The following is a 27692-nucleotide window of genomic DNA, read 5'->3' as shown; positions in this document are numbered from 1 at the left end:
TATGTATCTGTTGTTGTACCAGTACCGGGTTGTTTTGACTACTATGGTGGTATAATAGGTTCTAGAAGCAGGTAGAGTGAGACCTCCCACCTTGCTCTTCTTTTTAAGTAATGAATTACTTATCTGGGACCTCTTTCCCTTCTATATGAAGTTGGAGATTTGTTTCTCCATCTCATTAAAAAATGTCGTTGGGATTTGGATCAGAATTGCATTGTATCTATAGATGGCTTTTGGTAGAATAGACATTTTTACATTTTTAACTTTCCTATCCATGAGCAAAGTATGTTTTTCCACTTACGTAGGTCTATTTTGTTTTGTTGTAGTAGTGTCTCGTAGTTTCCTTTTTACAGGTTTTATGCCTCTGGTTAGATTTATTCCTAAGTATTTTATCTTCTTGGGGTCTACTGTAAATGGTATTGATTTGGTGATTTCCTGTTCGATGTTCTTTTTGTTGGTGTAGAGGAATCCAACGATTTTTGTATGTTTATCTTGTATCCTTATTCTCTGCTGAACTCTTCTATTAGTTTCAGTAGTTTTCTTGAGGATTCTTTAGGGTTTTCTGTGTATAAGATCATGTCATCTGCAAATAGAGATACTTTTACTTCTTCCTTACCAATCTGGATGGCCTTTATTTCTTTATCTAGCCTAATTGCTCTGGCTAGGACTTCCAGCACAATGGGAGTGGTGATAAAGGGCCTCCTTGTCTACTTGCTGTTCTCAAGGGGAATGCTTTCAAACTCTCTCCATTAAAGATGATGTTGGCTGTTGGCTTTGTATAAATGCCCTTTATTATGTTGAGGAATTTTTCTTCTGTTCCTATTTTGCTGAGAGTTTTGGTCATGAATGGTGTTGAACTTTGTCAAATGCTTTTTCTGCATCAATTGTTAAGATCATGTGGTTCTTGTCTTTTGTTTTATTAATGTAATGGATTACATAGTTTTTCTAATGTTGAACCATCCCTGCATTCCTGATGTGAATGCCGCTGAGTCATGTTGAATTATTTTTTTGATCTGTTGTTGAATTCTTTTGGCTAGAATTTTGCTGAGGATTTTTGCGTCTCGGTTCATGAGGGATATAAGTCTGTAATTTTCTATTTTTATGGGGTCTTTACCTGTTTTGTATCAGGGATATGCTGACTACATAGAATGAGTTTGGGAGTATTCTGCCCTTTTCTATGCTCTGAAATACCTTTAGTTGTAGTGGTGTTAACTCTTCTCTAAAAGTTTGGTAGAATTCCCCAGTGAAGCCATCAGGGCCAGGGCTTTTTTTGTTGTTGTTGGGAGTTTTTAAATTACTTTTTCAATCTCTTCTTTTTTATGGGTTTATTTAGTTGTTCTACCTCTGTGTTAGTTTAGGTAAGTAGTGTGTTTCTAGAAATTAATGCGTTCCTTCTAGGTTTTCAAATTTGTTAGAGTACAATTTTTTGTAGTAATATGATTCTTTTAATTTCAGTTGAGTCTTGTAATATTGACAGTCTCATTTCTTATTCAGTCATTTGATTCCTCTCTTGTTTTTCTTTTGTCAGTTTGGTCAGTGGTTTATCAATTTTGTTAATTTTTTCTTCAGAGAGCCAGCTTTTAGTCTTGTTAACTCTTTCAATTATTTTTCTATTACCTATTTCATTTAATTCTACTCTAATTTTTATTATTTCGTTTCTTCTGGTGCCTGAGGGTTTCTTTTCTTGTTTTCTTTTTATTTGTTCAAATTGTAGGGATTATTCTTTGATTTTGGTCCTTTCTTCTTTTTGGATGTGTGCATTTATTGCTATAAATTGACCTCTGAGCACTGCTTTTGCTGTGTCCCAAAAGTTCTGATAGGAAGTGTTTTCATTCTCGTTGGATTCTGTGAATTTCTTTATTCCATCCTTAATATCTTCTATAACCCTGTTATTTTTGAGCAGGGTATTGTTCAGTTTCCAAGTGTTTGATTTTTTTTCACTGCTTTTTCTGTTTTTGATTTCTACATTTATGACCTTATGTTCAGAGAAGATAGTTTGTAGTGTTTCGATGTTTTGGATTCTGCCAAGGCTTGCTTTATGACCTCATATGTCATCTATTCTAGAGAATGTTCCATGTGTGCTAGAAAAGAAAGTATACTTGGCTGCTGTTGGGTGGCGTGTTCTGTATACGTCTATGAGGTCAATTTGGTTGATTATGGTATTTAGATCTTCCGTGTCTTTATTGAATGTCTTTCTGGATGTTCTACCTTTCACTGAAAGTGGTATGTTGAGGTCTCCTGCTAATATTGTGGAGCTGTGTATCTCACTTTTCAATGCAGTTAGAGTTTATGTATCTTGCAGCCCTGTCATTGGCTACTTAAATATTTAATATGGTTATATCCTTCTGGTATATTGTCCCTTTAAACATTGTATAGTTTCCTTCCTTATCCTTTGTGGTGGATTTAACTTTAAAGTCTCTTTTGTCAGAAATTAATATTGCCACTCCTGCTCTTTTTTGATTGTTCTTTGCTTAATATGTTTTTTCCATCCTTTGAGTTTTAGTTTGTGTCTCTAAGTCTAAGGCGCATCTCTTGTAGCAGCATATGGTTTTTTTTTTTATCCATTCTGCTGCTCTCTGTCTCTTCATTGGTGCATTTAGTTCATTTACATTCAGCATAATTATGGAGAGATATGTGTTTAGTGCTGTCATTTTGTTGTCTTTATTTTTGTGTTTTCTTGACAGTTTCTTTTTCCCACTTAATTTTTTGTGCTGAGTAGTTTATCTCTGTATATTGTCTTCTTCTCTTATTTGTTGTTATTGATTTTGTTTCTGCTGAATCATTATTTTTTTTGTATTTTATTTTGATGAGTAGGATTGTTCATTTCCTTTGTGGTTTCCTTAATATTTACCCCTAGTTTTCTAAGTTAGAAAAAAATCTTTTATTTCTTTATATTGCCTTGACTTCTTCTCCATCTGAAAGATCTATGACTATATTTCTTAGTCCCTCTTTTTTGTTTTAATGTTGTCTTCTTTTACATAATGACATCGTTGTTTCCCTGTTTTGAGTGTTTTTTTGTTTTGTTTTTTATCTTGATTTATTTTCGTGATTTCCCTCTCTGGGTTTACATCTGGTTGCTCTATCCTGTGTTCTAGTCTTGGGTTGATATCTAATATTATTGATTTTCAAAACAGAGAACTCCCCTTAGTATTTCTTGTATTTTTGGTTTGGTTTTTACGAATTCCCTAAACTTCTGTTTATCTGGAAATGTCCTAATTTTGCCTTCACATTTGAGAGACCGTTTTGCTGGATATATGATCCTTTCCTGGCAATTTTTGTTCCTTCAGTGCTTTATTGAAGTCATCTCATTGGCCCCTTGCTTGCATTGTTTCTGCCACCTTGTCCGAGCTTATTCTTATTGACTCTCCTTTGTAGATGACTTTTCATTTAACCCTAGCCATTCTTAAAATTCTCTCTCTATCTTTGGTTTTGGCAAGTTTGACTATAATATGTCTTGGTGCCTTTATTTTGAAATTTACCTTATGTGGAGTTTGATGAGCATTTTGGATAGATATCTTCTCTTTCATGATATCAGGGAAGTTTTTTGCCAACAAATCTTCAACAGTTCTCTTTGTTTTTTCTGTTATTCCTTCCTCTTCTGCTACTCCAATCACTCGTAGGTTATTTCTCTTGATAGAGTCCCACATGATTCTTAGGGTTTCTTCATTTTTTTTAATATTTTTTTCTCTGATTTTCATTTGAATATATTGGTACCAAGTGTTTTATCTTCAAGTTCACCAATTCTGTTTTCCATTTCCTCAATTCTGCTCTCGTGACTTTCTTTGGAGTTGTCTACTTCTGTAATTGTATTGTTAATCTTCTGAATTTCTGATTGCTGTCTCTCTATGGATTCTTGCAGCTTATTTTTATGTTCTTGAGTAATCTTTTTAATATTTTCAACTGCTTTATCTGTGTGTTTCTTGGTTTGTTTTGTGTATTGCCTGATGTCCTTTCTGATCCTGTTCCTGATGTCTTGAAGGGCTGTGTATATTAATCTTTTTTATTCTGCATCTGTTAATTCCAGGACGCACTGTCATCCAGAAGATTCAAATGATTCTTTGTTTTTAGAGCTTGTTGAAGCAATCATGGTTTGTTTCTTTATGTGATTTGATCTTGAGTGTTTTCTCTGAGCCATCTGTAAGTTATTGTATTAGTTTATGTTTGCTTACTGTATCCTAGCTTCTTGCTTTGTTTTGTTTTGATATGCCTAAATAGGCTGCTTGAATGACCTAGCTTCATTATTTTCACCTTTGAACCTCTAATGTCCTGTCACCAGGTGGCTAGAGCTGTTATTACATATATGAGCCTAGGTGTCCATTCACTTTTCTTATTTGGATTCAGCTTAGGTGTCCAGGTAGTTGGTCATCAAGTGTGTGGTACGGACTCTGTCCTACTTTCTTAGAGGGGCAGGGGTGATTGATGTAGGTACAGGTATCTCATTGCAACAAAGGGTCACACTCTTAACAAGGCAGATGGCTGACAACCGTCTCCCGAGTGCCTGTGAGGAAAGCACGTCCCTGTTCCCTATAGCGCACAGGTGGGTGGGTTTTGCAGATGGACCGTGGGCACCCAATGCTTTTGTTTGTAAGGACTGGGTGGTACCAGTTATCCTTGGACCTTTTTTGCGGGTGACTGGGTGACCAGATTGGAGCCACCAGTCCTTAGGCCCCTGATGTGGGTAGGCAAGGACCCTGTTTAATAGGCAAAGTGATGTCAAACATCAAACACCCAGTTCCCCACCACCCAGCTGAATCAGTTGCAGTCTGCCAATGAAGGCCTATTTTCCTGAAATAGGCCCACACAGATTCATGTAGGGGGTAAAGGTAGTCAAAGTCTATGGACCGTTTATGTGTCGACAGGAACTGCTTCTGTCCTGAGCTCTCCAGCTTAGTGGAGCTGGCGGATTATCTTTTCTCCCAATTGTGAATTAGTCCTTCTTCAAGGCCAGGAGAATGGCTCAGGACATGCAGCAAGACCTATCTCAGGCCCAGGGAAATTGACGGTCACTGAAGCTGGCTTGGCTGCTGGCTGCTGGCGGCACAGTAAAATAAACGCAAGTACTTAGCTTTTGCCAAGAGTGCTGTTCATTTCTGGTTCCAGAGGTGTGAGTAGGCTGTGCAGCTGGCTGTCTGTCCCTGAGGAAACCGTATCCAGAGTGTTACTGCCAGCTGCACTGCGGTTGCTCCAGGGAATGGTGCCTGACGTTTCCCAGTGATTCAGGTCCAGTAACTCCTCTCCGCTTCTGAACCTTCTCTCCCTCCCACTACAGCTCAATCCGTGTTCTAACTTTGCCTTTGATGATCACAGCTTTTAGCTTGCCACAAATATAATCTTTTCATTTGTTTTTTCGGGTCTTTGTTGTAAGAGGGATCACTAGAATCGTCTGACTACTCTGACATCTTGGCCCTGCCTCTCTATGATCCATTTTGAGGCTAGGGTTAATTTGTTTCCATGTGGATATCTAATTGTTCCAGCATCATTTGTTTTAAAATCTGTTTATTCCCCCATTGAATTACCTGGGCAAGTGAATTGACCGTATATCTATTGGTCTATCTGTAGAGACACTATTCTGTTCCAGTGATTTGTGTCTATCTTTATGCCAGTATTACACTGTCTGGATTAATGTAGCCTCATAGCAAGTCTTGAAATTAGGTAGTGTATGTTTTCCAGCTTTATTCTATATAAATTTTAGATTCAGCTTGTCAAGTTCTACCAATAATAATCCTGCTAGCATTTTGGTTAGGATTGCATTAAATCTGTAGATCAATTTTCAGAAAATTTACAGTGTAATTGAGTCTTCAGTTCCATTAATATCTAGTATTTATTTATGTTTTCTATAAATTCTCCCTTCATTGTTTTCTAATTTTCATTGTGTAGGTCTTCACCTCATTAAAAAAAAATTTTCTTAAGTATTTAATGCTTTTGCTGCATATTTTAAATGGTATTTTTCATTTCAGTTTTTTTGTAGTTTCTTGCTATTTTGTGGAACTACAATTTTTATTTATTTACTTTATATCCCAAACAATACTGAATGCAACAATTAGTTCTAGCAATATTTTTCTACATAGCATTCAGCTGCTAACCAAAAGGTCGGCAGTTTGAATTCACCAGCTGCTCCTTGGAAACCCTATGGGGCAGTCCTTTTCTGTCCTAGAAGGTTGCTATGAGTTGGAATCGACTCAACAGCAACTTTTTTTTTTTTTGGTTCTGGTTTTATACATACACAATCATATCATCTGTGAATAAAGGAAGTTTTACTTCTCCTTTTTCCATTAGTATGCCTTCTGTGTTAGTTCCCTAATGCCACTATAACAAATTACCACAAACAGAAATTAATTCTCTCACAGTCCTGGAGGCTAAAATTCTGAAATGAAGGTGTTTACAGGACCATGCTCCCTCAGAAGGCTCTATGGAAGAATCCTTCCTCCCCTATTCCTAGCTTTTGGTGGTTGCCAGCCATCCTTGTCATTCCTTGGATTGTAGCTGCATCACTCCAGACTTTGTACCCATCATCACATGGCCTTTTTTCCTTTGTGTATGTCTTGTTTTTTACATGGCCTTTTTTATAAAGATACCAATGGTTGGTATCTTTATAAAAATAATACCCTAATCTGGTATTATCTCATCTTATCCTAGCTAATTACATCTGCTAAGACCCTATTTCCAAGTAAGGTCACATTCTGAGGTTCCAGATAGATTTGAATTTGGGAGACTGGCTAGGACATCAAGTATGGTTTTAACTAAAAGTGGTGAAAGAAGGCATCTTTGTCTTGTTCCTGATCTTGTTGTTGTTGTTGTTAGGTGCCGTTGAGTTGGTTCTGACTCATAGCGAACCGATGTACAACACATAGAATGAAAAACTGCCAGGCCCTGTGCCATCCTCACAATTGTTGCCCTGTGTGAGACCATTGTTGTAGCCACTGTGTCAATCCATCTCATTGAGGATCTGTCTCTTTTTCACTGACCCATGACCTTACCAAGCATGATGTCTTTCTCCAGGCACTAGTCACTTTTGATAACATATCCAAAGTATGTGAGACAAAGTTTCGCCATCCGTGCTTCCAAGATGCACTCTGACTATATTTCTTCCAAGACAGACTTGTCTTTGAAATCTTTCATTCAGCTCTTTTACTTCATTACTTCTTCCATTCACTTTAGCTACTCTACATCCAAGAGCAAGGTTCAGGGTCTCTTCTGACATCCATTTTGGTCTTTTCTTTCTTTCTTATCTTTTTAATGACTTTTTACTTTCTTCATGTATGATATCCTTAATGTCATCCCACAATTCATCTGGTCTTGAGCTATAAGTGTTCAGTGTGTCAAATCTATTCTTGAGATGGTCTCTAAATTCAGGTGCGATATACTCAAGGTCGTACTTTGTCTCTCGTGGACTTATTCTAGTTTTCTTCTGTTTCAACTTGAACTTACATATAAGCAATTGATGATCTGTTCCGCAGTAAGCCCTTGGCCTTGTTCTGAGTGATAATATTGAGCTATTCCATCATCTCTTTCCACAGAAGTAGTTGATTTGATTCCTGTGTGTTCCATCTGGCAAGGTCCACTTGTATAGTCACTGTTTACATTGTTGTAAAAGGTATTTGCTGTGAATAAGTCATTGGTTTTGCAAAATTCTATCACACAATCTCTGGCATCATTTCCTTCACCAAGGCCATATTTACCAACTTACCCATCCTTCTTTGTTTCCAACTTTCAATTCCAAACACCAGTAATTATCAATGCATCTTGATTGCATGTTTGATCAATTTCGTACTGCAGAAGTTAGCAAAAATCTTCAGTTTCCTCATCATTGGCATTAGTGGTTGGTGTGTAAATTTGAGTAATAGTCATGTTAACTGGTCTTCCTTGTAAGCATATGGATATTATCCTATTATTGACAGTGTTGTACTTCAGGATAGATCTTTAAATGTTCTTTTTGACTATGAACGTGATGTCATTCCTCTTCAATTTGTCATTCCCAGCATAGTACAGCATATGATTGTCTGATTCAAAATGGCCAATACCTGATGGTGCAGTGGTTGAGAGCTACAGCTGCTAACCAAAAGGCCACTAGTTCGAATCCACCAACCACTCCTTGGAAATCCTATGGGGCAGTTTTACTCTGTCCTATAGGGTCGCTATGAGTTGGAATGGAGTTGACGGCAATGGGTGGTTTCCATTTCAGCTCACTAATGCCTAAGATATCGATCTTTATGTGTTCCGTTTCATTTTTGCCAACTTCCAATTTTCCTAGATTCATACATCATACATTCCACATTCCAATTATTAATGGGCATTTGCAGCTGTTTTTTCTCATTTTGAGTCATGTCACGCCATTCTCAATAATGAAATAATGAATGAGTTCATGATTTTAGGGAAAATCATTTATTAATTATTGAGAATGATATTAACTTTAGTTTTCTCATGGGTCCCTTTTATCAAATTTGGGAAGTTTTCTTCTATTCCTTCTATGGTTTCTATAATAAATAGATGTTGTGTTTTTTCAGATGCTTATTCTGTATCTGTTGAAATGATCGTATGATTTTTCTCTTTTAATCTCTTAATGTAGTGAATAAGATTTGGATAAATCCCTCCTAATCATGGTGCATCATTCTTTTTATGTACTATTTTGCGAGGTAATTTTTTATTGTGATAATATATATGTAAAACATTTGTCATCTTAACCACTTTCAAGTGTTTAATTCAATGAAATTAATTACTTTTACCATGTTATGTTACCATCACCACTATCCATTTCTACTTCCAGAAACCCAGTACTCCTTCAACAATAACTCCCATTCCATCCTTCTCCCAGCCCTGGTAACTTTTGTTTCTATGCCTTTGTCTATTCTAGATAGTTTATGTAATTGGGTTCATACAATATTTGTCCTTTTATATCTGATGAATTTCACTCAGCGTGTTTTCAAGGTTCAAATATGTGATAGCATGTATAAGAACTTTATTTCTCTTTATGGCTGAGTAATATTCTCTTCTATGGGTGTGTCACATTTTGCTTATCCCTTCATCTGTTGATGGATGCTTGGGTTGTTTCCACCTTTTGGCTGTTGTAAATAATGCTGTAATGTACATTGTTTTCCAAGTATCAGCTTGAGTTCTTGCTTTCAGTTCTTTTGGATATATACCTAAGAGTGAAATTGCTGGGTTATATGCTAAAAATATGTTAACCGTTTAAGGAATTGCTATACTGTTTTTCACAATTGCTATACCATTTTACATTTCCAACTATACACAATGCTTCCAATTTGTCCACATTCTCACCAACACTTGTTACTTTCCTTTTTTGTAGTAATTGTCATGTTTGTGAATGTGAGGTGGTATCTTATTTTGGTGGTGTTGTTCTTGTTTCTATTCTGACTTGTGGTGACACCGCGTGTGTCACAGTAGAACTGTGCTCCATAGGGTTCTCAAGGCTATGACCTTTCAGAAGGAGATTGCCAGGCCTGTCTTCTGAGGTGCCTCTGGGGGGATTCGAAGTGCCAACCTTTCAGCTACTAGTCAAGCATTTAACCATTTGCACCCCCCAGGGACCTCTCACTGTGGTTTCGATTCACATTCCCCTAAAGAATAATAACCTTGAGCATCTTTTTATGAGTTTCTTTGCCATTCGATTATCTTCTTTGCAGAAATGTCTATTCAGGTCCTTTGCACATTTTTAATAGGGTTGTTCATCTTTTTCTTTTTAAGTGCTAAGAGTTCTTTATATATTCTGGATATTAAACCTTTATGAAATATATTGTTATAAAGTATTTTCTCCTATTTTGTGGGTTATCTCTGCAGTTTCTTGATAAAATCCTTTGATTTTTTTTTAATTTTTATTGTGCTTTAAGTGAAAGTTTACAAATCAAGTCAGTCTCTCACACAAAAACTTATATACACCTTGCTACATACTACCAACTGCTCTCTCCTTAATGACACAGCCTGCTCCCTCCCTCCACTCTTTCTTTTCGTGTCCATTTCCTCAGCTTCTAACCCCCTCTACCATCTCATCTCCCCTCCAGGGAGGAGACACCAACATAGTCTCAAGTGTCCACCTGATCCAAGAAACTCACTCTTCACCAGCATCCCTCTCCAACCCATTGTCCGGTCCAATCCCTGTCTGAAGAGTTGGCTTTGGGAATGGTTCCTGTCCTGGGCCAACAGAAGGTCTGGGGGCCGTGACCACCAGGGTTCTTCTAGTCTCAGTCAGATCATTAAGTGTGGTCTCTTTACAAGAATTTGGGGTCTGCATCCCACTGCTCTTCTGCACCCTCAGGGGTTTTCTATTGTGTTCCTTGTCAGGGCAGTCATCGGTTGTAGCCAGGCACCATCTAGCTCTTCTGGTCTCAGGCTGATGTAGTCTCTGGATTATGTGGCCCTTTCTGTCTCTTGGGCTCGTAATTACCTTGTATCCTTGGTGTTCTTCATTCACCTTTGATCCAGGTGGGTTGAGACCAATTGATGCATCTTAGATGGCCACTTGCTAGCATTTAAGAGCCCAGATGCCTCTCTCCAAGGTGGGATGCAGAATGTTTTCTTAATAGATTCTTCATGCCAATTGTCTTAGATATCCCCTGAAACCATAGTCCACAAACCCGCACCCCTGCTACCCTGGCCTTCGAAGCATTCAGTTTATTCCAGAAGCTTCTTTGCTTTTGGTTTAGTCCAGTTGTGCTGACCTCATCTGTATTCTGTGTTATCTTTCATGTCACCTAACGTAGTTCTTATCTACTATCTAATTAGTGAATACCCTTCTCCCGCCCTCCCTTTCTCCCCCGTTCATAACCATCAAAGAATATTTTCTTATTTAAACTATTACTTGAGTTCTTATAATAGTGGTCTTATACAATATTTATCCCTTTGCAACTGACTAATTTCACTCAGCATAATGCCTTCCAGATTCCTCCATGTTATGAAATGTTTCACAGATTGATCACTGTTCTTTATCGATAAATGTTATTCCATTGTGTGATATACCATAATTTGTTTATCCATTCATCCAGTGATGGCCACCTTGGTTGCTTCCATCTTTTTGCTATTGTAAACAGTGAACATGAGTATGCATATATCTATTCATGTAAAGGCTCTTATTTCTCTAGGAAATATTCCAAAGAGTGACATTGCTGGACCCTATGGTAGTTCTATTTCTTGCTTTTCAAGGAAGTGCCAAATCGATTTCCAAAGTGGTTGTACCATTTGACATTCCCACCAGCAGTGTATAAGTGCTCCAGTCTCTCCGAAGCCTCTCCAATTTTTAATGATTTTTGTTTTTTGGGTTAATTCCAGCCTTGTTGGTGTGAGATGAAATCTTATTGTAGTTTTGATTTGCATTTCTCTAATGGCTAATGATCGTGAGCATTTCCTCATGTATCTGTTAGCTACCTGAATGTCTTCTTTAGTGAAGTGTCTGTTCATATCTTTTGCCCATTTTTTAATTGGGGTATTTGTCTTTTTGCAGTTGAGTTTTTGCTGTATCATGTAGATTTTAGAGATCAGATGCTAATCGGAAATGTCATAGCTAAAAACTTTTTCCCAGTCTGTAGGTGATCTTCTTACTCTTTTGGTGAAGTCTTTGGATGAGCATAGGTGCTTGATTTTTAGGAGCTCCCAGTTATCTAATTTTTCGTCTGCATTGTTAGTAATGTTTAGTATACTGTTTATGCCATGTATTAGGGCTCCTAACATTTTCCCAATTTTTTTCTTCCATGATCTTTATCGTTTTAGATTTTATATTTAGGTCTTTGATCCATTTTGAGCTTGCTTTTGTGCATGGAGTGAGGTATGGGTCTTGTTTCATTTTTTTGCAGATGGATATTCACTTATGCCAGCACCATTTGTTAAAAAGACTGTCTTTTCCCCATTTAACTGTTTTGGGGCCTTTGTCAAATATCAACTGCTCATATGTGGATGGATTTATGTCTGGATTCTCAATTCTGTTCCATTGGTCTATGTATCTGTTGTTGTACCAGTACCAGGCTGTTTTGACTACTGTGGCGGTAAAATAGGTTCGGAAATGAGGTAAAGTCCTCCCGCTTTGTTCTTCTTTTTCAGTAATGCCTTACTTATCTGGAGCTCTTTCCCTTCCATATGAAGTTGGTGATTTGTTTCTCCATCTCATTAAAACAATGCCATTGGAATTTGGATTGGAATTGCATTAAATGTATAGACCACTTTTGGTAGAAAAGACATTTTTATAATCTTTAGTCTTCCTATCCATGAGCAGGGTGTGTTTTTCCACTTATGTAAGTCTCTTTTCGTTTCTTGCAGCAGTGTATTCTAGTTTTCTTTGTACAAGCCTTTTACATCGCTGGTAAGATTTATTCCCAAGTATTTTATCTTCTTGGGGACTACTTTAATTGTTATTGATTTGGTGATTTCCTCTTCGATGTTCTTTTTGTTGGAGTAGAGGAATCCAACCGATTTTTGTATGTTTATCTTGTATCCTGAAACTCTGCTGAACTCTTCTATTAGTTTCAGTAGTTTTCTTGAGGATTCCATAGGGTTTTCTGTGTATAAGATCATGTTGTCTGCAAGTAGAGATAATTTTACTTCTTCCTTTCCAATCTGGATGCCCTTTATTTCTTTATCTAGCCTAATTGCTCTGGCTAGGATCTCCAGCACAATGTTGAATAAGAGTGGTGATAAAGGGCATCCTCATCTGGTTCCCGATCTCAAGGGGAATGCTTTCACACTCTCTCCATTTAGGGTGATGTTGGCTGTTGGCTCTGTATAAATGCCCTTTATTATGTTGAGGGATTTTCCTTCTATTCCTATTTTGCTGAGAGTTTTTATCATAAATGGGTGTTGAACTTTGTCAAATCCCTTTTCTGCATTAATCGATAAAATCATGTAATTCTTTTGTTTTATTTATATGATTGATTACATTAATTGTTTTTCCAGTGTTGAACCATCCCTGCATACCTGGTATGAATTTCTCTTGGTCATGGTATATTATTGTTTTCATATGTTGTTGAATTCTATTGGTTAGAATTTTGTTGAGTATTTCTGTATCTAAGTTCATGAGGGATATAGGTCTCTAATTTTCCTTTTTTGATGTGTCTTTACCTAGTCTTGGTATCAGGTATATGGTGGCTTCATAGAATGAGTTTGGTAGTATTCCATGTTTTCTATGCTCTGAAATACCTTTAGTAGTAGTGGTGTTAACTCTTCTCTGAAAGTTTGGTAGAAGTCTGCAGTGAAGTCGTCCAGGCCAGAGTTTTTTTTTGTTGGGAGTTTTTTGATTACCTCTTCAATCTCTTCTTTTGTTATGGGTCTATTTAATTGTTCTACCTCTGTTTGTGTAGTGTGTTTCTAGGAATTCATCCATTTCTTCCAGGTTTTCAAATTTGTTAGAGTGCAATTTTTGATAGTAATCTGATATAATTCTTTTAATTTTAGGTGGGTCTGTTTCAGTATCCCCCATCTCGTTTCTTATTCTGGTTATTTGCTTCCTCTCCTGTTTTTCTTTTTTCAGTTTGGCCAATGGTTTATATAATTTTGTTGGTTTTTTCAAAAAAACAGCTTTTGGTCTTGTTAATTCTTTCAATTGTTTTTCTGTTTTCTATTTCATTTAGTTCTGCTCTAACTTTTATTTTTTGTTTTCTTCTTGTGCCTGAGTGTTTCCTTTGTTGCTCTCTTTCTATTTGTTCAAGGTGTAGGGATAACTCTTTGATTTTGGCCCTTTCTTCATTTTGGATGTGTGCATTTATTGATATAAATTGACCTCTGAGCATGCTTTCGCTGTGTTCCAAAGGTTCTGATAGGAAGTGTTTTCATTCTCATTGGATTCTATGAGTTTCTTTATTCCATCCTTTATATCTTCTATAATCCAGTCTTTTTTGAGCAGGGTATTGTTCAGTTTCCAAGTGTTTGATTTCTTTTCCCTGCTTCTTCTGTTTTGATTTCCACTTTTATAGCCTTATGGTCAGAGAAGATGCCTTGTAATATTCCAGTGTTTTGGATTCTGCTAAGGCTTCTTTATGACCGAATATGTGGTCTATTCTAGAGAATGTTCCATGTGCACTAGAAAAGAAAGTAGACTTGGTTGCTGTTGGGTGGAGTGTTCTGTATATGTCTATGAGGTCACGTTGGTTGATCGTGGCATTTAGGTCTTCCGTGTCTTCATTGAGCTTCTTTCTGAATGTCCTGTCCTTACTTAAAGTGGTGTCTTGAAGTCTCGTACTATTATTGTGGAGCTGTCTATCTCAGTTTTCTATGCTGATAGAGTTTGTTTTATGTATCTTGCAGCCCTGTCATTGGGTGCATAAATATTTAATAAGGTAATATCCTCTTGGTATATTGTCACTTTAGTCATTATATAGTGTCCTTCCTTATCCTTTATCATGGATTTAACTTAGAGTGTCTTTTGTCAGAAATTAATATTGCCACTCTGCTCTTTTTGATTGTTTTTTTTACTTGATGTATTTTTTTCCATCCTTTGAGTTTTAGTTTGTGTCTCTGAGTCTAAGGTTTGTCTCTTGTAGGCAGCGTATAGACGGATCTTGTTTTTTAATCCATTCTGCCACTCTCTGTCTGTTTATTCGTACATTTAGTCTGTTTACATTCAGCATAATTTTGAATAGGTATGAATTTAGTGCTATCATTTTGATGTCTTTTTTTGTGTGTTGTTGATAGTTTCTTTTCGCACTTTATTTTATGTGCAGTGTAGATGATATATTGTCCTTTCCTCATATTCATTGTTGTTGATTTTGTTTCTGCTGAGTAATTTTTTCTTGTATTTTATTTTGATGAGTAGGATAGTTTGTCTCCTTTGTGGGTACCTTATTATTTACTCTATTTTTCTAAATTTAAACCTAATTTTTATTTCTTTGTATCGCCATATCTTCCTCTCCTTGTGGAAGATGTATGATTACATTTCTTAGTCCCTCTTTTTTGTTTTAATATTGTCTTCTTTTATGTTTAACATCGCTGTTAGCCTGTTTTGAGCTTTTTTTTTTTTTTAATCTTGCTTTGTTTTTTTTTTTTTATTTCCCTGTCTGGATTGACTTCTGATTGCTCTGCCCAGCGTTCTAGTCTTGGGTTGATACCTGATATTATTGATTTCCTAACCAAAGAATTCCCTCTAGTATTTCTTGTAGTTTTGGTTTCGTTTTTATGAATTCCCAAAGCTTGTGTTTATCTGGAAATGTCCTAATTTCACCTTCATATTTATGAGACAGTTTTGCTGGATGGCAAGCTTTTTCCTTCAATTTTTTATATAAGTCATCCCATTGCTTTCTTGCCTGCATGGTTTTTGCCAAGTAGTCCTAGTTTATTCTTATTGGGCCTCCTTTGTTTGTGACTTTTCGTTTATCCCTAGCTGCTCTTAAAATTCTTTATTTTTGGTTTTGGCATGTTTGATTATAATATGTCTTGGTGACTTTCTTTTAACATCTACCTTATGTGGAGTTCAGTGAGCATCTTGGATAGATATCTTCTCATCTTTAACGATATCAGGGAAATTTTATGCCAACAAGTCTTCAACAATTCTCTTTGTATTTTCTGTCATCCCTCCCTGTTCTGTTACTGCAATCACTCATAGGTTATTTCTCTTGATAGAGTCCCACATGATTCTTAAGGTTTCTTCATTTTTTTTTAAATTCTTTTATCTGATTTTTCTTCAAATATATTAGTGCCAAGTGATTTACCTTCAAATTCAGAAATTTTGGCTTCTACTTGCTCAATTCTGCTCCTCATTCTATTGAGTTGTCTACTTCTGTAATTTTATTGTTAATCTTCTGAATTTCTGATTGATGTTTATCCATGGGTTTTTTCCACTTATTAAATTTTTCATTATGTTCCACAATGATCTTTCTAATTTCTTCAATTGCTTTATGTTTGTGTTCCTTGGCTTGTTCTGCATATCGCGTCATTTCCTTCCTGATGTCTTGAGGGGTTCTGTATATTAAACTTTTGTATTCTGGCTCTGGTAATTCCAGGAATGCACTCTCATCTAGAAGATCCCTGGATTCTTTGTTTTGAGAGCTTGTTGATGTGATCATGGTCTGTTTCTTTATGTGACTTGATATTGACTGTTGTCTCCGAGCCATCTATAAGTTATTGTATTAGTTTATGTTTGCTTACTGTGTCATAGCTTCTTGTTTTGTTCTGTTTTAATATGCCCAGATGGGTTACTTGAGTGAGCTAGCTCGATTATTTTCACCTTTGGAGTTCTGACATCCTGTCCGCAGATGGCTACAGCTGTTATCAGGTATGTCAGTCTAGGAGCCCATTCTCTTTTCTTGTATGAATTCAGCTCAGGTATCCAGGTAGCTGATCATCAAGTATGTGGAACAGTCTTTGTCCTACAGTCTTAGAGGGGCACGGGTGATTGGTGTATGTACCAGTACATACTGGTATCTGGTTGCAGCAGGGGGTCACGCTCTGAGCAAGATAGGGGGCTGAGAACTGACCCCCGAGTGTCTCTGAGGAGAGCACGTCTCTGTTCCCTTGAGCATGCAGGTTGGTGGGTTCTGCAGATGGACCATGGGCACCCAATATTTTTGGTTGTACGGACTGGGAGGTACCAGTCATCCTTGGACCCTTGTCACGGGTGGCTTGGTTACCTGAGTGGAGCTACAGTCCTTAGACCCCTGATGTGGATAAGTGAGGACTCTGTTAATTAAGGCAAAGCAATGTCAAATGTCAAACACCCAGCTCTCCCCTGCACAGCTGAAGTGGTTGGAGTCTCTGAACAAGGTCCTATTTTCCTGAAATAGGCCCACATAGGTCCATGCAGAGGGGAAAGGTACTCAAAGTCCACAGTCCTTTCATGCCTGGACAGGAGAAGCTTCTGTCCTGAGCTCTCCTGGTTAGTGGAGCTGGAAAATTATCTTTTCCCCCAATTGCAAATTCTTTCCTTCTCCAAGGCTGGGAGGATGGCCCTAGGCACTCAACAGTGTCTATCTCAGGCACAAGGAGTTCAGCTGCTGAAGCCGGCTTGGGGGTGGGAGGGCACGGTAAAATATATACAAGTACTTAGGTTTAGCAGAGAGCGCTGTTCTTCTCTGGTTCCGGAAGTGTGAGTAGGAAACTGCGGCCAAATACTAGTACCAGCCCGCCACCACCACTATGGGAGTGGTGCCTGAGGGCTCCCTGCGATTCAGGTCCAGTAACTCCTCTCTACTGCTGAACTCTTTCTTCCCCTGCCTCTCTATTCATGTTTTAAGCTCCTAGCTTGACATAAATATACTCGTTTCACTTGTTTTTTCAGGTCTTTGTTGTTAAGAGGGCTTGCAGGAAGCATCTGTCTATTCCGCCATCTTGGCTCTGCCTCTCTTCTTTGATTTTTTAATATTGGTGAAGCCCAGTTTATTTATTTTGTCTTTTGTTGTTTGTGATTTTGGTGACACAACTAAAACTCCATTGTCAAAAACTAGGTCTTAAGGCAATACCCCTATGTTTTCTCTGAAGCGTTTTTTAGTTTTAATTCTTATATTTAGGTTAACAATCCATTTTGAGTTATTTTTTGTATGTGGTGTGAGGTATGGGTCAAACTTCATTCTTTTGCTTGTGGAGATCCAATTGTCCCAGCACCACTTATTGAGGAGACTAGTCTTTCCCCATTAGATTTTCTTAGTACCTTTGTCAAAAATCATTTAGCCATAGATGTATGGGTTTATTTCTTGACACTCCATTTTATTCCAATGGTCTGTACGTCTGTCGTTATACAAGTACCAGACTGGTTTGGTTGTTTTGCCTTCAAAATATATTTTTAAATCAGAGAGTGTGACTCCTCCTATTGTTCTTCTTTATCAAGTTTGCTTTGGCTGTTTGGAACTGCTTGCAATTCCATATGAATTTGAGAACTGGCTTTTCCATTTCTGCAAAAAAAAGGCTGTTGGAATTTGATTGGGATTATGTCAAATCTATAGATCATTTTGGGTAGTATTGCCATCTTAACAATATTCAGTCTTCCACACCATAAGCAGGGGATGTCTTTCAGGTTAGCTGGATCTTCTTTAGTTACTTTCAGCAATGTTTTATGGTTTTCAGTGATTAAGTCTTTCACCTTTGTGGTTAAATTTATCCCTAAATATTTTATTATTTTAGATGGCTATTTTAAATGGAATTCGTTCATTAACTTCTTTTTCAGATTGTTCATTTTTGGTATATAGAAACACAACTGATTTTTGTATGTTGGCCTTCTACCCTGCAACTTTACTGAATTCGCCTATTAGATTTCCTGTGAATTAAATTTGGGATTTTCTATATATAGGATCATGTCATCTGCAAATAGAGTTAGTTTTACTTCTTCTTTTACAATTTGTATACCTTTACTTCTTTTTCTTGCCTAATTGCCCTGGCTAGAAATTCAAATAAAATGTTAAATAACAGTTGTGAAAGGCAGCATCCTGATCTTTTTCCTGATATTACGGGGAAAGCTTTTAGTCTTCAACCATTGAGTATGATGATAGCTGTGGGTTTTTCATAAATGGCCTTTATCATATTGAGGAATTTCCCATTTACTCCTAGTTTCTTGAGTGTGTTTATCATGAAGGTGTGTTGGGAGATTCTGGAAAGATGATGGCGCAAACAGATGATCATTCTGACCCTCTCCTATGAATACACTAATGAATACAGAAAGAAAATGGTGCTCAGTCTTGAGGGATGCAGAATTGGGGACCAGATGATAGCAACAGGAACTACAGATGGGCAATAGTGAACGATTCAATGATGAGTCGCATGCAGTACAAACACCACTGTCCCTTCCCCTCACCCCAGCAACGCAGGCCGCCACCTGCTGTGAACTTTGGAAGCAAGGCCAGTAAAGGAGCTTGCTTCCCCAGCCACCATACCCCTTGCCTGTGCAAAGAAACAGGACTCCAAGCTTCTGCCCTAAAGTCAACATGGCAGACCTTCCTGGGGTCCATTTGAAGCATGCCAGCCCCTCCCCCACTTGGTAACTGTGAGCTGTCAGGCTGCTGCAAATTGCTAGAGAAGGCCCCCTATAGTGGTGCATACACCCACAGCCAGCACTCTGCCTGCCTGTGCAATGGATACCCCACAGTTTAGGCCATCAAAATCAACAGGACAGATCCCCTTGGGGGTCAGTTCACATCTGTCTACCTCCTTTTGATCAACACTGAGGATTGCTGGCTGGGGCTGCTTTGAGCTAGAAAGGGGGCACCTTAAGTGAAACTTGCTACCACAGCCAACATACTGCTGCTGTGGCTCTGAAATAAATAAGGTAGACTTCCCTGAAAGTCCATTCCAAAGGTGCCACCCCTACACCACCAGGTAAATATTAGCTGCCAGGCTACTGTGAATTTCTCCAGAAGGCCCCCCCTGCAGTGGTGTCTACTCCCACAGTCAGCAATCTGCCTGCCTGCACGCAGTGGACAGCTCATAGCTCAGGCACCTGAAATCAAAAGGACAGATCTCCTGTGTGTCAGTTCAGGACTGTCTGCCCACCTTCTGGTCAGCACCGGGAACTGCTAACTGAGGTTACTGTGAGCTAGGTAGCAGACCCCTTGAGTGGAGCCTGCCACTACAGTCAACATACTACTGCTGGGGATCTGAAATCAACTAGGCAGACCTCCCTAGAGTCCATTCACGGCATGCCAGCCCCTCTTCTACCCTGTAACTGTTGCCTGCTAGGCAAATACAGATTGCTACAGAAGGTCCCCTGTAGTGGAGCTAGAAGGTGGGTCACTTAAGTGGAGACTACTCACCAAACCAACACAGGGATGCTAGGGCTCTGAAATCAATAAGATAGGTTTCTCAGAGGTCAATCTGAGGAATGCCAGCCCCTCCTTATCCTGATATGGGGGAAAGTCTGTCTGTGTTTCCCCTGAATGCCAACTCAGAGATGTTAGAAGAGACTCTGAAACTTGCTCTTGAATATCGAGTAGCTAAAGCAAAATGAAGAAAAGATGAAGTAGAAGAACTGAACAGAAGATTTCAAAGGGCGGCTCGAGAAAACAAAGTAAAATATTATAATGACATGTGCAAAGAGCTGGAGATAGAAAACCAAAAGGGAAAAATACACTTGGCATCTCTCAAGCTGAAAGAACTGAAGAAAAAATTCAAACCTTCAGGTGCAGTAGTGAAGGATTCTATGGGGAAAACATTAAACAATGCCGGAAGCATCAAAAGAAGATGGAAGGAATACACAGAGTTTTTATACCAAAAGCAATTGGTTGGCGTTCAACCATTTCAAGAGGTACTGTATGATCAGGAACTGATGGTACTGACGGAAGAAGTTCAAGATGCACCGAAAGCATTGGCGAAACTCAAGTCTCCAGGAATTGACGGAATATCAATTGAGATGTTTCAACAAACGGATGCAGTGCTGGAAATGCTCACTCATCTATGCCAAGGAATTTGGAAGAAAGCTACCTGGTCACGACCAATCCCGACTGGACGAAATCCATATTTGTGCCTATTCCCAAGAAAGGTGATCCAACCGAATGCCGAAATTATTGAATAATATCATTAATATCACACGCAAGTAAAATTTTGCTGAAGATCATTCAAAAGCAGCTGCTGCAGTATATTGACAGGGAAATGCCAGAAATTCAGGCTGAATTCAGAAGAGGATCTGGAACGAGGGATATCATTGCTGATGTTAGATAGATCCTGGCTGAAAGCAGAGGATACCAGAAAGATGTTTACCTGTGTTTTATTGACTATGCAAAGGCATTCAACTGTGCGGATCATAACAAATTATGGATAACATTGCAAAGAATAGGAATTCCAGAACACTTAATTGTGCTCATGAGGAACCTTTACATAGATCAAGAGGCAGTTTTTCAAAAAGAACAAAGGGATACTGTGTGGTTTAAAGTCAGGAAAGGCATGTGTTAGGGTTGTATCTTTTCACCATACCTATTCAATCTGTATGCTGAGCAAATAATCTGAGAAGCTGGACTATATGAAGAAGCACAGGCATCAGTATTGTAAGAAGACTCATTAGCAACCTGTGTTATGCAGATGACACAACCTTGCCTGCTGAAAGTGAAGAGGACTTGAAGCACTTACTAATGAAGATTAAAGAGCACAGCCTTCAGTATGGATTACACCTCAACATAAATAAAACAAAAATCCTCACAACTGGACCAATAAGCAACATCATGATAAGCGGAGAAAAGAATGAAGTTGTCAACGATTTCATTTTACTTGGGTCCACAATCAACACCCATAGAAGCAACAGTCAAGAAATCAAAAGATGCATAGCTTTGGGCAAATCTGCTGTGAAAGACCTCTCTAAAGTGTTGAAAAGCAAAGATGTCACCTTGAAGACTAAGGTGCGCCTGACCCAAGCCATGGTATTTTCAATGACCTCAAATGCATGGGAAAGCTGGACAATGAATAAGGAAGACCGAAGAAGAATTGATGCCTTTGAATTGTGGAGTTGGAGAATAATATGGACTATACCATGGACTGCCAAAAGAATGAACAAATCTGTCTTGGGAACTGTACAACCAGAATACTGCTTAGAAGCAAGGACGGCAAGACTACGTTTTACATACTTTGGATATGTTGTCAGGAGAGATCAGTCCCTGGAGAAGGACATTATGCTTGGTAAAGTAGAGGGTCAGTGAAAAAAAGGAAGACCCTCAACAAGATGGATTGACACAGTGGCTGCAACAATGGGCTCAAGCATAACAAGGATTGTGAGGATGGCACAGGACCAGGCAGTGTTTCGTTCTGTAGTACACAGGGCCACTATGGGTCAGAACTGACTCGACGGCACCTAAGAACAACAACAACAACAGAGCAGGGAAGGAAGCCTCAGGCAAAATATGAGAAGCACATCTGGCCCTATGGGGGCTCATTGGGTTTGGGTTTTCTGACTCAAAATGTGGTTGTAGAAACAGAGCAGGGAGGGAGAGATAACAGGAGACAGAGGACTGCACCCCCTCATAGAAAAATTGATTAGTGTCCAATGTCTCTCCTGAGTGGCTGCAGCCCGTGGTGAACAGATTGATCACTGCATGTTCTCTGTTGTGTTTAGGAGAAACCGAAAGTTGACAACTGAGGTCTGGACCTTTCAAATCCTAATTAAATAGGGAGGAAGATGAAACTATTACAGAGATGGAGAGGAAGTGGTAAGCAAGGGCCAAACGGGTATCAACTCATCCTAGAATCTTATAAATGCAAGATGTTAAATGTAATATTCATGGTAACCACTAGGAAAATATCTTGAAAATATGCACAAAAGGAAAAGAGAAGGGAATCAAAGTGGCTTACTAGAAAAAAAAGCAACAAAACACAAAAGCTGGCAGTATTAGAGGACATAGACAAGGAAGTTTTAAGACACACAAAAAACAACAGAAATAGAAGTAAGTTCTTTCTTATCAGTAATTACAGTGAATGTAAATGGACTGAATGCTCCAAACCAGAGAGTGGCAATAAAATAAACAAAAAACAAGATCCAACTATATGCTGTTTACAAGAGACACACTGGACTCAAGAACACAAATAGCTTGAAAGTGAATGGGTCATCCTTTTGTTGTTTCTTTGTATGCCTCATTATTTTTTGTTCAAATTGTGACATTTGAATATTATCATGTGTTAACTCTGAGTCTCAGATTTTTCCCCTTCTCCAGGGTTTGCAGATTTGGTGTTTGGAATATATATGTCCAACATCTGCTCAATTACCTCCTCTATTTTCACAATGACTGTCCTCCTGGACATTTGTGGACACCATGGACTCTGTTTCCTAGTCTGTGCCCAGCTAGTGTTTTGAAAGAGATTTTCTTGTTCTCCAGTAAAAAAAAAAAAGGGGGGGGAGAAGGAAAATTGAAAACAAAACAACAAAAAAACAGATCATGAAACAAAGCAACAGCCATAAACAAATGAAAACACCTCTCCCAACTTTGATCTGTTGTTAGGGATCAGCCCAAGGCGAAAGCATAGGATGTTGTTAGGTATTTGGTGCACGTGTGTTTTGCCCTGTGCATGTGTGTAGTTTCCTTATTTTCACATATACACCATGTTTTTGAAAAGGGCTAAATTCTGCAAGAAATTCTCACACCAACACTTCTACTTAGGCCCTTAGAAGTCTGTTTTATGCTTGCCATACTAATTACTCCCAGGTGATTAAGGATAGCACAATCTACAGGCATTGTTTGCTGCTCCCCTAACCTGTAGGAACTCAGAGGCTGGCTAAACAGCAAGGCTAACCCTCTTCAGTCCATCAGGCAGCCCCCAGCCAGATCATAACGTACACACACTATAGTTTGCCAGCAAAAGCAAAGTCTATTTTGCCCACTTCAGAGGCAGGGAATTGCCCCTTACGTGTGACCGCATTGTTCGCATTCTGCTGCTGTTGTCACAGTGGCCACTGCCACAGCCGTCACTACTGATAGTATAAAGAGCAATTTTTCCTACCATTTAAAAGTTACCTTTTTCTTGATTTAGCATTTTGTCTAGTTGCTATAACTCTCTGATTACTTCTTAGTGATCTTACAGAGCTGTTTCTACTGATGTTTTCATTGTTTTACTTGGTGATAGTGTGCGGGAAAGGAAGTATAGACATGTTCATGCCAACATCTTCCAGGATGTCCCTACTTTTTTTTTTTAATTAAGTTGTTCATCTTTAGTTTATTCAGTTCAAGGATTTATTTTTATATAATTGATGCAAGTCTTTTGTTAGATATATGTTTTTCTATTTTTTTTTTATCTGTATGGCTTATCTATTTCTTTTTTATCACAGTTTTTTAAGTCCATGTGTAATAACTTCATCTTTATTTTTTGTTTATCAACTTCTACTGCCTCTTGTTTCTCTGGAATCCCTGGGTAGTGCAAACAGTTAATGCGCTTGGCTGCTAATGAAAATGTGGGAGGTTTGAGACCACCCAGAGGCACTTCGGAAGAAAGCTGTGGTGATCTGCTCCCCAAAAACCAGCCATTGAAAACCCTATGGAGCACAGTCCTACTCTGACACATGTGTGGTCTCCATGAGTCAGGGTTGGCTCAACAACAACTGATTAGTTGGTTGTTTCTCTTAGGTTTTGTTCATGTCTCATATTTCCGTCTGTCTAAAAGTAAAAACTTGTACTCTGTTAAAGTTAAAAAAAAAAGAGATTTATTGAAGGTAGAGACAGCTTGAGCCAGGGAAAACACTGACTTCCACAAAGTACAAGTCAGAGCTCCAAGGTAGTGAAGCTGCATGATTAAGCCTGTACAAAGATTAACTTCTTAGTGTAGAGCAGGCTTTCCAGAATGGGACTTGAGTTCAGTTCTAGAGTGAGAACAAGGAACTTTAGGAACACTATTTTAGTTGGAAGTTACAAACTTAGATCAGTATAAAGCAGGATTACTTGAAGCATGGGCTTGCCTGGGATTGGGTTATCAGGGGTATGTGGGTATTCTGGATTGGTAGTTAAGCTGTTTGTTTCAAGGCACCTTGGGTTCAAGCTGCAGATGCGCTGTTTGTTTTGAAGCTCCTTGGAAACAAGCTAACAACAATCTGATTGGTTCTTGGTGAGGTAAGGTAGTTGAGGGTGGGATATCTGGAAACGGATTTTAACAAGATTGGTTTAAAGAGTATATTTGTGCTTTGTTGATTAGTTACTACTTTGTGACATGTGTGCTTGCAAGGGGGTCACAAGGCAGTCACAAGATGAATACATGATGGATTCTGTGAGAACAGAGAGTAAAATTAATTTGCTTAGGGGAAAGTTCTGAGAATATCTTACACAAAGGGTTTCGATATACTTCCTTCTCCTGGCTTCGCATGATGTGCATTTGACATTCTGTAGCCTAGCTGTGGAGAAAAACATTCCGTTGGCTGCATGATTAAGTCTGCACAAAGATTAACTTCTTAGAGTAGTGCAAGCTTTCCAGAATGGGGTTTGAGTTCAGTTCCAGGGGAGGCCTCCTTTTAGTCATGTCAAATGCCCCAAGGAGTTTAATTTTAGGGTGTTTTTTCTCACATGCATCACATTATTTTTTATTGTACTCTGAAAAAATGTATAAGAAAAATTGTAGAGATTTTTTAGAACTTGGAAATAATTTCAAACTTACAGAAAAGTTGAAGAATAAGAACAGTACAAAGAATATTCATATTCCCTTTACTCAGATTCACCTATTGTTAACATTTCACTCTTTTTGCTTTATCATTTAAGTGTGCTCTCTTTTTCCTCTCTCCTTCTTCCTCCCTTTTTCTCTCTCTATATATTTACACGTACACGCGTGCACACGCACGTGCACTTTTTTTCCTCAGCCATTTGTATTTTGCATAAATCATGACCTCTTTACCCCTAAATACTTCAAGGTGTATTTCCAAAGGAGATAATTTGAGGCTTTAGATGATGTGATTCCTTCAAACGGTTGTTCATTATACATCTATTCCTCACTTATTGACTGTCTCGTTATCTGACATTTTGCTTTTACAATAGTAAAAAAATCTACTATTTGACTATTTTGCACGTTAACGGCATATGTCTGGCAGTAAAAAATGTTGAGGTGTGAGGTGAGAGTACCATATGTTCTCACAAATAACCCATACCTTCTGCATTTGTTTGCCAGCCGTGCCCTCCCCCCATGAGGCACCTTCACAAAACACCACCAAACCAGTCCTCTTTCACATGTTACTGTAAAAATATTAGCACAGCATGGTTAAGAAAATATCTCACAGGGGGAGGGCATGGCTGGTAATGTAATGATGTAGTCATCCTCTATTTTGTGATCTGATGTGGTCATCCTCCATTTTCTCATAACACCAATTTTCACATAACAACCTGGTCTTTGGAACCTAACCATGTCAATAAGTGAGGAAAGTGTGTATTTTGTCCAGCTTTTCTGGCTGTATTCAGTGGTAGGGTTTATCTAGGACAACTTAATCTGCCATTGCCAGAAGTGGAATCTCTGATCTACTTCTTTTTATGATTTAGTACTACAGTTTTTTATCACCATAGTGTGTTTTACTATCGTTAGGGCCAGTCTCCCCTCATTACTCTTCTTTTGTCAGAATTTCTGTGGTATTCCTATTTATTTTTTCTACATGAACTTTACAACTAGTCTGTCTAGTTCCCAAATAATTCCTTTTGGTATTTTTATTTTTAAATTATGGGTAAAATTGGGATGATTGATATCATTATTATTTTAATATTAATATCAAAGAGCAGGGTCTCTTTTTCCATTTCTGTAAGACTTCTTTTGGGGCCCTCAGTAGCCTTTTCCTTTCTTCCCCTTTCTCCCCTGCTCACAGCAAGATGGATTCTGGATATACTCTGAGTACTGTAATAACCACCTGGATGCCTGCATGGAGCTTTCCAAGCTGATGAAAGACAGCCGTTACCAGCACTTCTTTGAGGCCTGTCGTCTCTTGCAACAGATGATCGACATTGCTATTGATGGCTTCCTGTTGACTCCAGTGCAGAAGATCTGCAAGTATCCCTTACAGCTGGCTGAGCTTCTCAAGTATACTGCCCAGGACCACAGGTAGAGGATTAAGGGAGGGAGGAAGAAGGGAGGAAACCTCTTCTATATTTTGGTCCTTATTGATAATGTATGTCTTTTTTGAGCTTCTTTTGGCTTGTCTGCAAGATGGGATGATGATACATGCTTGTGAGAGTTGCTTGTAAAGTCGTAAATCAGTATGCATAAAAAATCAATATGCATCATTATTATTGTACAACTTAGGTCCTGCCTTCAAGGAGCTTATAGCCTAGTCCTTAGCTCTGAGCTCAACTGAGTCAATCAACCCAGATGAAACAAGTATTCAACTGTATATTCCATTCTGCTTGATAGATTAAGATATCCTGATACCACCCTACCCACATTGTACTGACTTTCTGCAAGGATATACCCCTGGTCTTTGTTGGTCTTTTTCATCCTCTTCTACCCAGCTCTGGAGCCCTGGTGGCACAGTGGTTAAAAGCTCGGCTGCTAACCAAAAGGTTGGCAGTTTGAATCCACCAGCCGCTCCTAGGAAACCCTATAGGGCAGTTCTACTCAGCCCTGTAGGATCACTGTGAATGGAATTGACTTGATGGCAATGGGTTTGGTTTTGTTCTGCCCCACCCCACCTGTGTCTTTTTCTTAGACCCAGAGCCTGGCTGGGGACAAATAGACTCAAGAATTCCCCTGAAGATAGATATCTGAAAAAGAAACAATCCAAAAAGGCCCAAGGAGATTATTTCTCTCTGAATGGAAATGATACCCCTCGTCTCTTACAAGTAAGGTACATGCTAGGAGGTATCTCTAACAATGGTGATGGCCGATAATGAACCACTCCCTCCCTTCACATGCCTTACCTCATGGTCTAAAGCCCCAGGCCTGTTGCTAGTGAGTTACGTAACTATTCTGCCTCTAATTGGTGTTAAATTCCCGACCCTAGACTTGTTGGCCCAGCTTTCAGCTCTCTTTCTCAGATTGATCACTCCAACAAAAAAGAAGAAAGAAGGCCTTTGCTCAGATTCACTAAGCTTTCTGCCTGATCCTTATTAGGAATGTTGTCTACTTTCATTTTTCTCCATTGCCTGGTTTCCTTGATGCTGACATCCAGGCCTATATGTATAAAGGCCATGGGTTTGGTTTATGTCCAGCTTCTAGGCCAGTTCCTTGGTTCATTTTTGAGTTGATGCTGCTTTTTTTTACAAATCATGGATCATGTACTTTGGTGGTTCTGGACCCCTGAACAGATTTCAGATTTGAACCCAAATATGGTAGCATTGGACTCTCCTTTTATCTAAACAGCTTTGCCTTCCATGTCCTATTGGCTGTGAGAAAGGCAGGTGGAGCAGGAC

General features: G+C 38.6%; 1 protein-coding gene across 8 annotated transcripts in view; it reads left to right on the top strand.

Moving 5' to 3' along the window:
• Positions 1-27692, top strand: part of ARHGEF9 (Cdc42 guanine nucleotide exchange factor 9) — a 284119-nt gene that overhangs the window by 207624 nt on the left and 48803 nt on the right. For all 8 annotated transcript variants that reach the window (XM_049872986.1, XM_049872991.1, XM_049872985.1 and 5 more), the window contains one exon: positions 26153-26385. In XM_049872986.1, coding sequence (XP_049728943.1) covers positions 26153-26385 — 233 coding nt within the window. The remainder of the gene's footprint in view (positions 1-26152; positions 26386-27692) is intronic.

This window comes from Elephas maximus, chromosome X, assembly GCF_024166365.1.
Source record: "Elephas maximus indicus isolate mEleMax1 chromosome X, mEleMax1 primary haplotype, whole genome shotgun sequence".
Taxonomy (NCBI): Eukaryota; Metazoa; Chordata; class Mammalia; order Proboscidea; family Elephantidae; genus Elephas; species Elephas maximus.
Note: the sequence above shows the minus strand (reverse complement) of the source record. Positions and strands in the feature narration are given on the sequence as shown.